General features: G+C 33.4%; 2 protein-coding genes and 1 long non-coding RNA gene across 16 annotated transcripts; 2 read left to right on the top strand and 1 right to left on the bottom strand.

Annotated features, from left to right (window-relative positions):
* Positions 1-3,395: 3,395 nt before the first annotated feature.
* On the top strand, positions 3,396-4,124 carry LOC121116309 (uncharacterized). 3 transcript variants are annotated; one of them, XR_011779514.1, is made up of 4 exons: positions 3,396-3,552; positions 3,612-3,668; positions 3,751-3,885; positions 3,939-4,124. XR_011779514.1 is itself a non-coding variant. In XM_040710546.2 (4 exons), exons 1-4 carry the CDS (start codon positions 3,510-3,512, stop codon positions 4,054-4,056), a joined length of 333 nt encoding a protein of 110 aa, XP_040566480.1. In that variant the 5' UTR covers positions 3,396-3,509; the 3' UTR covers positions 4,057-4,124. The 3 variants fall into 3 exon arrangements, 2 of the variants coding, with proteins under 2 accessions (XP_040566480.1, XP_040566479.1); XM_040710546.2 differs by having other exon boundaries at positions 3,959-4,124; XM_040710545.2 differs by having other exon boundaries at positions 3,736-3,885; positions 3,959-4,124.
* Positions 4,125-5,174: 1,050 nt separating this feature from the next.
* Positions 5,175-8,019, bottom strand: LOC121115607 (uncharacterized). 12 transcript variants are annotated; one of them, XM_040709683.2, is made up of 5 exons: positions 6,860-8,009; positions 6,767-6,801; positions 5,675-5,760; positions 5,464-5,600; positions 5,175-5,376 (listed from the first exon to the last, which is right to left on the bottom strand). In XM_040709683.2, exons 2-5 carry the CDS (start codon positions 6,768-6,770, stop codon positions 5,292-5,294), a joined length of 312 nt encoding a protein of 103 aa, XP_040565617.1. In that variant the 5' UTR covers positions 6,771-6,801; positions 6,860-8,009; the 3' UTR covers positions 5,175-5,291. The 12 variants fall into 12 exon arrangements, 1 of the variants encoding a protein (XP_040565617.1); XR_011779653.1 differs by adding an exon at positions 5,818-6,077 and having other exon boundaries at positions 5,464-5,760; positions 6,337-8,007; XR_011779654.1 differs by adding an exon at positions 5,942-6,077 and having other exon boundaries at positions 5,464-5,760; positions 6,337-8,006.
* A 245-nt stretch (positions 8,020-8,264) lies between these two features.
* Positions 8,265-10,572, top strand: LOC121115609 (uncharacterized). Its single transcript, XR_005863622.2, has 2 exons — positions 8,265-9,351; positions 9,847-10,572. It is a non-coding gene; the product is annotated as an uncharacterized lncRNA (long non-coding RNA).
* Positions 10,573-12,762: the final 2,190 nt, after the last annotated feature.

Raw genomic sequence — 12,762 nt, 5'->3', positions numbered from 1 at the left:
TCAAGAAGGAATTGAGGACTTTCCCTCGACGTTGTGAACGTGTGGTACGAGAAAACGGCTATTTTATTTATTTGAATGTCAAATTTATGTTAAGTGGCGATTTTGTGAAAATTTTAATAAAATTGGGTAAGAAATAAAGTCGCAGCAGTGTTTTGCAGTTTTTTCCTCAGTTTGAGAGCGTTTAGAAGAACCACCCTTTATATTGAAGGTTCTTCTTTCTATAACAGTATTACATTTTCTCCCTTAAAAGCAATTAACAGGGAGTTGATATTAACAGGCCATCAGGGTGCAGACTGGGGTCTCTAGGAAGGCGATTTACAATGTCTACATCCTCTCAGATGACCTTCTGGGACAATTCCTCGTGGAAGAGTACTGCTATCTCAATCCTCTTCTCGTACTGTGTGCTCATGTGGCGATTAGGACAATATTTTTCTTTGCAATCAACAATTTATTATGTGTTCTACAACATTGCTTATCGAAACAGTGTACAAAAATGACTCTTACCTTCTCAAAATTTCCATAATAGAGATGAGTAAATAATAACGGTTGACCTGGTATAGAGATGGTGGAGTTACGACTTAGTAAAAGTGTTGTTAAAATTAAACATACTTTTTTTTAGTTGTTACAAGAAGAAACAGTGGTCTTGATACTGGGTGCGGCGAAAAAATATTTACACTTTCAATCTAGAACTTCATCAAGATGCACCAGTTGTAATAGGGTATGTCAATAAAATAAAAATAACTAATATGATTGATGTCTTGGCTACCTTAATCGGTGTCAGGAAAAAATGGTAAATAAAAAATGGCAGAATAAAAAAAAAAAAAAGAGTCGAAGTGGAAAAAAATGGCAGGATTCTTTTAAACTGATACTTATATTAATAATACGACAGTAGTTTAAATGGAAGAAAAGCTAATCACTTCATTCTCCTATTACTCATGGATCGATGAACAAATATTAGCATAATATATTGAAAAATACAAAGCACCTGAAATTATCGAGGGCTGGAATCTCCATCCCAAGGAAGGAGTACACTCTACTCACTTATGAAGCTTATCAGTTTTCCTCGGATGAATTTTCATTACGTCGTACCTCGTGGAATTCGCAATCTGAACATCTATTGAGATGGATCATTAAGTTAAAAATACCTTCCTTGGATTTCTTGAACTCAACTTCTTCCGGTCTTATGATTGAAGTATGATGTTAGGCCTTAGCAATTGTAAAATTAAAAACCCTGAGTAACGGGAGAATAAAGTGATTAGTTCTTCTTCCATTCGAGCTGCTGAAGTGTCTGTTTATTTTTCTTAATATATATTATGTATATATTGGTGATAGGATCACATCAGTTTAAAAGAATCTTGCCATTTTTTCCCCATGAACTTTTCTTCCTTTTTTTCTTCTGCCATTTTTTCCAGTGCTACTTTTTCCCTTGCCATTTTTTTATCTGCCATTCTTTCCTAAAATCACCCTAATCCTCGATGAAGCCCCCCTTGGCAGCATTGATAGCTTCTAAGTGGCCACAGAAGGCCTTGCATCCGTTGTGGATGTAGTCCTCAGACATGGCCTCCCAGTGCTGGTTGACGGTGTCCTTGAGGTTGTTGATATTTGGGTGACGGACGGGGCAGGCCCTGGACTCAACATGCACCCAAAATGTGAAGTCCAATGAGTTGGCATCTGGTGACTAGGGGGGCTCATTTTCGTGGGCCAGAAAGGTAAGTTGACCTCCAATCACTTCTGGGCCTTTTTGGACGTGTGTGCAGGCGCTCTATCCTGCGAGAGCACCACGTTTATTTCTGGGTTGTTGGTCTAGACCCATGGTAACAATTTGTCCTCTAAATCCTGCACGTGTGGACCCCTGTGAGCCTGTACCCTACTGGGAACCAGATGAGGAGAATGGTCTTACTATCTGCGACCACAAAGCCCAGGAACATGACAGATCCAGGATATTTTGTGGTAGTGAGAGTTCAGAGAAACTCATCAACTTCACCAAAGGACAAATATCTGTCATTTTGACGGTATTTTTGCACGGGGTCCACTATCCATGTTTTCTCATCAATGAAGATCACAACTTGACTGGTCTTAGCGTTCCTGGTATTTCACCAAAGCCTTGTAACGTTGTAGATGGGTCTTTTTCATGGCTGGTGTTATGAGGGTCCTCTCTGCCCCCGAAAAACGAAGTGAAAAGATTTTTTCTCTGCACCCAGTGCATGCACACGTCTGCAATATTTCATTAATACGACTACATTGCTATTTCTTAGATCCAAATGTGTACATGATATACATCGTCGATCACTATATACGGTGCACCCAGTCCCTTTTTGTCATATATTCATACATTCAGACAGTATTCAGCATTCATATTGAGAGGTAGATTCTTTTAATTACTCATAAGGCGGAAAATATCACTTGATTTCGGTATTGAGAGTGATATATCTCGGCCATAGAGGACTTCAAGATAAAGATGTTGTAATTTTATACCACAGGGTGATCCATTAAAATCTGAACACTTCCTAATTCAATAATTAATGAAGGTTGAGTGATTGAAATTTATTTACATTTCGATATATTAGAGGATAAACAATTATTTACAACACAAAACAAATTTTACAAACTAAAGCTTACGCACAAGTCGAAAAAATGACAGTTGAACGTGATCGACAAATTTTCAATTGCGAACTCCAAGAAGTTGGGGGTCTCCAGGAACACCGTCAGCACGTACGAAATGTTGGAGAGAATAAACACCGTCAGCAAGTACGAAATGTTGGAGAGAATAAAGGCTCCTTCAAAAAGATCGAAATGGAAACCGAGGATTTAAAAAAAACTGCCCAGGCTAATCCCTTCAAGTCCATGAGGGCCAATGTAAGAAATCTCCGGATTTCACACCAGACTGTAGAGAGAGCTATCAAAAAAGTGGGTGGAAAGAGCCTTGTGAGGGTGGAGAGGCCACTTTTGACACCAGTAATGAAAGAAGCCCATATCCTCCGTTGCAAGACTCTTTTGACCCCCCTATAGCCCTGATGCAAATCCCCTCGACTACACCTTTTTAATGAATGTTAAAGGAAGGCCTGCAGTGTCCATCATTCAAACACTGATGTCCTCAAACCCATTATCAGCCAGCACTGGTACACTTCAAGAGAGGACTACATCTACAGCAGGTGACAGGCCTTCCGCCGCCCCCTGGAAGCCATAATTACCTCTAAGGGTGTCTACATTATTGATTAAAAGAGCTCAGACATACATCTATTTATAGTATTAATTTTGTTGAAATTCTATAGAAAATTAATATCTTGTTGAATTTTGAAATTCAAAGTGTCCAGATTTTATGGGTCACTCGGTACTCTAAAGTATGACCTGCCGGTATTCACTTTATAGATTGTCTGTTCTATAAACGTGGCGTGCGTGCATATCAGTTGCAAAATGCAATCATTCATTTATTCATGTTATAGTGGACGGAAGAAATAATCTATAATTCATTGAATGATTAAGAGTGAATATTTTTTAAAGACTCAAAAATGTTGGACTGCTTCGTATTGCTAGAAGATCTATCTACTTCACGTAAGATTTATTAATGTACTATTATAAGTTCATACATAACTTTTCATAAATTGTTATAGTCATCGGAAAGAAGCTATTGGAGCAGTTAATTGATAAAGAAAAGGCCTCTCGCTCAGGTGATTGATCTATTGTACTTAATAATCATTATTGCTCAGATCATAGCAAGACCAAATTAATAAAAAGTAAATATATTTTTAGTTCCCTCTGAGACTGTCACTCCAACAAAAATACTTAGTCGTAATGAAAACAGTGTGGAGGAATTAAAAAGTTCTAAAAAGAAATTAAGGCCTTTGTATACGTTCAGATTCGAATATCCCTCTGATGCCGAGTCAGGTATTATTATTAATTATTATCTTTAATATAAATTTATAATAATCATTTGAAAGTATTTTATAAAATTTTGTAGATGATTCCTCCTCCAACATCTTGAATTCCACACCAGGAAGAAGATCGAGTCAAGGATCAGAGAGAAAGTGTTCCAGAAAACATAATAATTCAATCTAATAGTGGTTTATGTAACATTAATATTTTTCACTCAGAATAAAAGTATAATATATATATATATATATATATATACAGGGTTGTTCTTGTTCACGTATTTAATCGTTTCGTTTACTTTCATCATTCACTTAGAATTCGTTAAATCGTTCACTTTTTCAACGACTATTCCTTTCGTTTTAACAAAATTCAGAAAAATATATTTCTATCATAGGAAGTCTATAAATTCCCAACATCTTTTAACACGGGATTGTCAATCTACGTTCCACATCCCCTTTTGATGGCTCCTCTGCCCCCTTACTAATTAAACAGGCCCTTAGGAGAACATGGATTTATGAAATTATTTTGTATTGAACGAGGGAAAATACAACTATATTTTTGTGCGGAGTAAAGATTGAGATAAAGTTATTATTAATTCCCTCTAATTTCGAATTAATATTAGTGTTGTGTAGGTTGTGTATCGGTTCGAACTTTACAATTGTACTTCAATCAGATTAATTATATAATGAAGAAGAAGAAAAAAAAAGAGGAAAATATTGATGAAATAATTAATATATAATAAAAAAGTAATCTGTAATCTTGTACTGTTTATACTTTATTATTTATAAAGAAAAGGAGTAAGGAATCACGGATCTGGAATTATGAGTCCATTTCGAAAGGACTCATTGACTTGTGGTACGTTAATGCTTGTGATTGAGCTTTGTAATGCCCCATTTTTGAGGGATAATATTTATGTGAGATTATGTGCATTTCTACAAAAGTTAAGTAGAACACAACCCAATTTTCCCAATAGATTAAGGAACGTTTATGTACGAAAGAGAAGTGGAAAGAACAGAACCTACAGCAGCGTTAAAGGGTTTCACAATACATGTGATAAGGGATGGATTACAAAGCCTAATCACAAGCATGCACCCAACTTCATGGAAATTTATAAGTTGTTAAAAACAAGAAGAGGTATTTGCCAAAAAGAAAAAAGTGGATTTTGAAAGAGGGGATGGCACCTTTAGAAAAAAGATTTACAAAGACATAAGTGAAAGACCCAAACGACAAAAATTAAATTACAATCCAACCGAAAAATTAAAATATATTAGAAGGATTGCCTGAAATCTCCATACATTACAGAATTTGACCATCAGTTATGTATTATGTATTTTATGTGTCTTCTTATTTTAATAATTAAAACAATGTATGTAATCGTTATTACAGAAAATGAAGGATATGAAATCATCTTATTAAAATATTTAATTTATATGAATTATAACTAATGACTTGAGTATATATATATAAATAGACATAAGAATAACTATCGGCTTCTCCAAAGCTGATCTATAAATAGAAGGCATATAAATTAAAAATGCAAAATCACGTTAAATAAATGTAATAAATTAAGTATTTAGAGATAAAAAGTCGTACTTTACAACGTAAGCGTAATGAAAACAGGTTATCCACCAGGGCTGATGTTTTTTCCAATGAATAATGATCCAAACAAGGTTGACAAGATAACCTTCTTGATTGAGAGAGACAGAGTTCCAAGAGGGGAAAATAGGCTTCTGAAGAATGATAGAGTAAATTTACAAAGGAGATCATTGATTAAGAGATAGTCTAGTATGATGATTTTACCGACCATCTGGGATAGAGGTATTTTAAAGAAGCCAATCATGATAAGATTGTTTGGTGATTTCCAGCTTGAGAAGGAAGTCGAGGCGGAGTCTACAAAGAAAGAAAGAATCAGTAGTAATATCGTAATAACTAATATTATTAAAATACATATTACACAATGGAATAATACTAAGCCCGGGTGAGATGAATTCAAGAAAAGAGATTAACCTTCATGAACTATTTAATCTCCATTGATGGTAACAGTAGATACGATAGAGAAATATGACATTACCCACAATCTTCGGAAAGAGCTATGATTCATCAATAAATATTCATTTCTTTCTATCGATAGAACTTCTTCTATTTCTTCAAGCCTCAACTAAGGCAACTACTATGATTCATTAACGTATAATTAAGATATCCCATTCCTATCCATCATATAATATATTACTCGTTACTCGGTGTGTGAAGTGAAAAATGGTTTACTTGGTAAAAAGTAATTGAGGATATAAAATAATATGGTAAAATAAAAATAAATAGTAATAATTTAAGTTTTTAGTATTCTGAAATACACAATATAAATATTTTTTTTTTGTATGTAACGTGCATATTATTTTCTAATTCAATAGGTCTTTAAAATTATAATATCCAATATTTTTTGAATAATAGTGAACACATCATTCTTACACAAATCCTTAAATGGACGAAACAATTATTATTTAGTAAATACTTTATCGAACATCCCTTTAGTTCATCATCCATCAGTATCACTCTAAGGTCAAGAACTCATTCATGAATTGATTTAAGTCTATATTATATTTATTCATCTGAGACTTGAAAGATCATGATACAAAACGATATGAGCTCTAATATTTCTTCGTGACTCAGTCCTTGGTCACTAAAAACCATAATCCGAGGGATGAACTTCTTTCCGATCATCAACTTAAAATATTCAATGATGAGAGCCAGTCGAACCTAGTTTAGGATTCCTTAACGAATAAAGAGGCAAGGATACGAATATATGGATTCCTCTTGGCAAACGAACGTTATTCACGAATACACGAGATAGATTCACAAATAAAAAGTCGTTTAGTCTGATAATTAATTAGATTATTACCCATAATCCTTTATCAAATCAAGCAGTTTTCTTTGCTACGTAGATATAATAAAGATAGTTATTAATGTTAACATATGTATTTTCTGAAAATACGTGCACTTTCCATGTATATAGTGCTCCCTGGATCAGACTAAAGCCAAGTGAGATGAATCCAAGAAAAGAGATGCACCTTCGTGAGTTATATAATCTCGTTGATAGTAAAAGTAGATACATTAGAGAAACTAGAGGCTAACCAACATCTTCGGACAGGAGCTATGAATAAGGATTCATCAATAAATATTTCTTTCCATCGATGGGAGTTGTTTCCATTTCTTCAATCCTCAACTAAGGCCACGAATACGATTCATGAACGTCCCAAAAGTCAATGAGTCCTTTTGAAATAGACTCAATATCCCAGATCCGTGACTCCTTACTCCTTCTTCTAATATATTATAAAACAGTAAAAGATTGCAGATTTTGACAAAAACCACTTATAGTCTATGACGTCACGATTGCTAGAATTTTCAATTTAATTTATGGTACCCACTGCTGGGTAAGACAGATAGATTTTGACAAAACACAAAACAACTCATCTCTTATGACGTCAATATTAAAAGCGTTGTGGAAGTCTAGCAGCAGTCGTACATGCGTTATGGAATAACCTTGTATTTCTATTCAGGTTGTATGTACAGGGTGTCCACGATGAATTAGAACTACTTTAAACTTCATTCAGATCCATAATGTGGATATTCGGAGTTAAATCATACTAATATAAAAGGTTGATTGAACAATACACTATAACTTCCACCACAATTGTTTTGACAACAAACAATAGTCATCATGGAACAAGCAAGGAGAGACGCCATCCTCGAATTGGCTCGCGCGGGACACAAGCCTTCTACCATCTACTAGCTTCTTAACTACCCCAAAACCACGGTGTACCGGGTCTTCAATGCCTGGGGGGTTGAGGGGAAGGTCTGCCGCAAGGCCCACAACATGAGAAGTGACCGAATCCGCACTCCCCTCTTCCTTGAAGGGCGCTGGGAGGGAGTTCATATTCCAACAAGACTCAGTGCCCGCACATATCGCCATGAGGACTACTAACCTCTTCAACTCCCACGACATCACTTTATGGGATCGCAACACCGTCTTTTATGAGCCCACGCGAATGTTCAATAATGTTTTGAATATAATTGAATCTATTTAAGAAAGGATGTTCACTACTCAGGAATTAAATAATAATGACAACTGCTAAGTAAATGAAAACTCATTCTTTATATAACCAATTAAAAATTAACGGGCCAGCTAAAATACACAACAGAATTAACATGATTGTTTATGTATTATTATTCTAGTATGATCCAAAATTAAAGCGTATCCAATGTTATCCCTAGGGCATCCGTAGGGGATTGGCTGAAGGGGATGTAGCCCTCCCCTAAAATTAAGGAATTTTTGGTTGTGTTAGAAATTTTTTTGGGCCAAGAGGAATTTTTTTTAGGCTAAAATAGGTATAATTTTTTTTAAAGAATTCTTTTAAAAAAAAAAGATCATTGAGGCAAATTATTCAGCAAAGGATAAAATGTAATTTTTGAAATTTTTTTCGACACAGCTGTGGATTTTTGAAATTTTTTCAAGAAATTTTAAGTATTGGATTTTTTTTTTCCAAAGAAAATTCCAAGAATAAGACCCCATAATATAATCCAGCGGATTCCCCTGATCTTTATGGCATTATTGGAGCAAAGCCTCTAAAAAAAGCTTTATGAATCAACAATTATATAAGGTTGTCAATATGGCGTTACGATCAGTTGTTACGTCATTTGTGACGTCAGTGATACATTTCTATCTCATATTTTCAAAATTGTAAACAAAATTACGACAATACGATTGCAAGCAAATACAAGATGGAACACCTTCGTATTCGATAGAATGAATATGAATCCATTTTCAAGCAAGGTTTTTCGGACCTGCGTCAAAATACAGAACTTTGATGTGATGCTCATTTCTGGATCATAGATAATTACCTAAGTCTTTGATCCAGATATGAGCGTTACTTCAGAGTTCAATCATGGATCACAAGGTTATACTTAGCGCATGTTCCCCTGTATTTTGTGACATCATTCGATCCGAACCTATCCAGATACACCCCCTAATATATTTGAGAGGGATCAACTTTGATCATTTGGAATAGCTCCTTTTCTTTGTGGATAGTGGAGAAATGAGAATGATTCTAGAGGAACCAAAAGATATCATTTCCGTAGCTGAAGAGTTTCAAATAAAGGGTATAGTTCTCAAATGAATCTTCCCCCAAAAAGAGTAGGAATCTCTGCCATTCTCCACCTCCAATGATTTAACTTATTCGACTAGATTCCCAACTCATGACTTCTCCAATCCCTTGATAGCTAAAGATGATGTATCCACTTATTCCACTTCTTATTCTCCTCATGAATCACCTGATCCGTTCATTGATGAAGATTATGTATCCACTGAATTCCTCTCCAAACTGTCCCCTAAAACAGAAAATGAACAATGTTACATCCTGGATGAGAGCAATGACGTCAAATTTACTCAAAATAGTACCATAGATATTTCAACGTGTCAAAACCAAGGTTTGTATTTTTAATTAATTTTCTGGTAATTCAATCATCCGTCATTTTCATACTTATATCAGACATTAATTATATGTATTAAAACTATGTTATTATATCGTAATACAATCTTATTTAAATAGTGTATATAATGAATGAACTATTACGATGGAAAAAATAAGACATTTGTATCTAATTATCCTATTTTTAAAGGATTTTGTCAAACCTAGCCATTTTATAGAGATTTTCAGCAGATACTACTTTTATTTAATTCATATATCAGTGTTTATCATTGGCATCAAGTAGTATTGCATATAAAAGTTTTATTTATTTATTTAATTGGTAAGGCATTTCATGAAGATTCATGTATATTTTTTGGAAATTTTTTCATTTAATGAAGTACAAATATCAATTACGAGCCCCCAAGATGTCTTCAATTCTTTTGTAATTGATGTTGTCAGTAAAATCGTTCAAATTTTAATTAATGAGCTCTTGATTTGTTCTTTTAAATTTCAGAGTATGTTGAAGCCTTAAATAGAGGGGTTAGTCAACTCTACTGCAAGCCAAAAACGAGAAAGGAATTTCAATGCCGAAAATATGACTACGCATCGATGCACAATGGAAAGTCATGTTGAGGCCATACATTTCATGACACAGGGTTTTATTTACTCCAATTGTTATATAACATTCAATATCCGATGTACTCTTATTCAACACAACATCAAAATGTATAAACGTCACATATCGTTTGTAAAGCTCCAAGTTATTCTAAGAAGTAAACAATATTACTTATAATTAGACATATCCTTAGCTTCAACTCTCAACTCCTCAAAAATAAGAGTCAAAAGTTATGAATATGTAATATTATTTTTCATAAATATATATATTGCAGTCTTACTCGAGTTTTAGTGAAAGGAGGACCAGGGGAGATTAAAAATAATGTTGTGTTCAAATTGCAAATTTGTAATAGGTATATTATTGTTAAATACAATAATATAAATTTTTTTATAAAAATAAAAAGTTTTAAGAATATAAAGTAAACCGTTCATTTTTAGGCATTTTTAAAAAAGATTTATTCACCCACTTCTTGAGTTTAAGATAAGGTAGAAATATTATAAATACTATCAATGATTATGTAATATCAACTATTATAAACTTATCAATGTCTTGGATATAAAATTTAAATGTGAAATTGACAATCACAGTTAAAGTCATGTTGAAAATAAATTAATATGTTTTGTAGATTATATTGTAATTATTAGGGTTGCTATTTCATTTGATATGAATTGTTGAAGCCTCCTAAGTTGTATATATTTATTTAATTTAGAGATGATCACTCTGCATTTTTTTTTGTTTTTGTTAATTCTATATAATTAAGTAACAACTGTTCTTTGAAAATTTTCCTCCGAAGGATATGGTAAAATATAGTAAACATTAACTAAGTCCATTTATGCTATATAATGTTATATTGTATTAAAATTGTAGCTATAAATTTCCTCCTAGCAGATCAAGGGTGGAGGAGGAGTCAAAGGAGGTCGCTCATGCCCTCAAAGAATTTAGGAGATCTATTTTTACGTCTGGTAGACGGATACATGTTCTGGCGAGAGTGAAAGAATCTAAAAGCCTGAGTCCTTAGTAGAAGTGCTATTGGGGACCCTGAAATGAGATTATTTTTCTTTAACAGAGTCTTGAATGTACTACAAGAACCCCTTCGGAAGACTAGAGTCCTTGAGGCTAACTTGAAAGGGAATGCTTGTTTTTCAAACTTCCTTTCAAAATATATGATATATGTACTAAAATGGGGTATGTAATCATATTTTGACTACCAGAAAAGTGGATATTTATCATATGGGAAGATAAGAATAAAGTATTCTTGTTTTTTGGGGCAACATATTTTGTATCTTGTATTTTATAGTAAAAATCTTTTACACCTTCAATATTGGATTAGGTTTGGAAATATCATATCAAGTTTTAACATGCAGATTTATAAGCTACAATATTGGACAAAGAAAAATAGCTTTAAATAACTTTAATCTAAGAAGTGCAATTTATTTAAGAAATTACGAATTTGTGATTGAAAGTGCTCAAAATAATGAACTGTATTAAGAAATTATTGAATCCGTAGGACAACTGATTTAGATTTACATAAGATGTAGTTGCTATATTTTTTGCATAAATTATTTATATGATAATTAATCAAAAGTGAGCTTATTACCAAAGTGAACACAAATATATTTAATGCACTTTTATCGTAATCTCTCCCAATCTAACATACCATATTATACATTTCCACAATAGTATAAATAATATGTATATTGTATTTGATATTCTTAAACGTGAGTTGTAGCTTGTAGAGGTAGGAACCTGAATTTGAACACCATTTAAATTTTTTCAAGGAATAAGTTGGTAAGTTGAGTAGGGTTTTATTAGCACGTTCATAGTGTTCTTAACTTTTGTTATTTTATCATTCCCCTCCCCCCAGTTCTTCAAAACATTAATTGACGAATATGTCTGGATTGTAAAAATTAATCACCATAACATTTACGCACAATATAATATATCTATACTGATGTAAAAAATAGCTCAAATTGCCCCGTGATTTAAGTAAGTTGCTCAATGTGGTGGGCAAGATGGTCATTCTTAAAAAAACACATACTTAACTATAACCAATAACATGGTAATAAATATATAATTTTAAAATGGTAAATTTTTTTACTCTTTTATTCACTAACTATTGGACGATATATATCAATTGGATTTATCAGTTAATGTTACACGAAAAAGTAAAAGGAAGTTCTGTTAATTTGTCTTGTTTCTGGACCGTGGCATCCTCAATATTGTCAAGGATAAAAAATCGTTTGTCTCTTATTCGGCTTAACACCTTTCGAAGGTGATCAACTTACCCCACACATGCCATGTTTGATCTCTGCCTATGATGTCCTAAAATTCCACATTTTAAATGCAAATAAATGTAATAATGCCACAAGACAAAAGATTAGCATTCTAAAATGTATCTTAACTTCATATAAAGACAAACACATAAAAAACCCCGGACCAACTTAACTGAAGTTCACTGATTTAAATTTCAACTGATGCGTTCGGTTACTTTTGAATAATTAGTAAAGAGAAAGAGGGAGGCCAAATGAATTAAATCTATATCATAATATCATGGACGGAAAACTCCTTGGAGGGAGGCAACTAAAAAAATATGTTCAGGATCATCATTTGTGTCATCATCTTACCCGAGTCTACCCTATTCTTTTGAGAAGCCTCCTCTCCCACCTAATGAAAATTCGAAAGTTCTTTATGACTCTGTGGTTGGGAATCCCTGTTTTGGATTAGCTTTTATTTTGTGAAGAATATTCAAGGACTTGGACTGGTGACCAAAGGCTTGATACTCGAATTTTAGTATAATAACCTTTTCCCCTCCAT

Source organism: Lepeophtheirus salmonis, chromosome 4, assembly GCF_016086655.4.
Source record: "Lepeophtheirus salmonis chromosome 4, UVic_Lsal_1.4, whole genome shotgun sequence".
Taxonomy (NCBI): domain Eukaryota; kingdom Metazoa; phylum Arthropoda; class Copepoda; order Siphonostomatoida; family Caligidae; genus Lepeophtheirus; species Lepeophtheirus salmonis.
Note: the sequence above shows the minus strand (reverse complement) of the source record. Positions and strands in the feature narration are given on the sequence as shown.

Excerpts from the sequence above, each read along its gene's own strand:
- LOC121116309 (XM_040710545.2), top strand. The coding sequence starts at position 3,510 with ATGTTGGACTGCTTCGTATTGCTAGAAGATCTATCTACTTCAC. Across the intron at positions 3,669-3,735 it reads AGAAAAGGCCTCTCGCTCAG|TAAATATATTTTTAGTTCCC; the intron begins GTGATTGATCTA and ends ATTAATAAAAAG. Across the intron at positions 3,886-3,958 it reads TCCCTCTGATGCCGAGTCAG|ATGATTCCTCCTCCAACATC; the intron begins GTATTATTATTA and ends AAAATTTTGTAG.
- LOC121115607 (XM_040709683.2), bottom strand. Across the intron at positions 5,601-5,674 it reads AAATACCTCTATCCCAGATG|AAGCCTATTTTCCCCTCTTG; the intron begins GTCGGTAAAATC and ends ATCATTCTTCAG. Across the intron at positions 5,377-5,463 it reads CATTACGCTTACGTTGTAAA|ATCAGCTTTGGAGAAGCCGA; the intron begins GTACGACTTTTT and ends TTCTATTTATAG.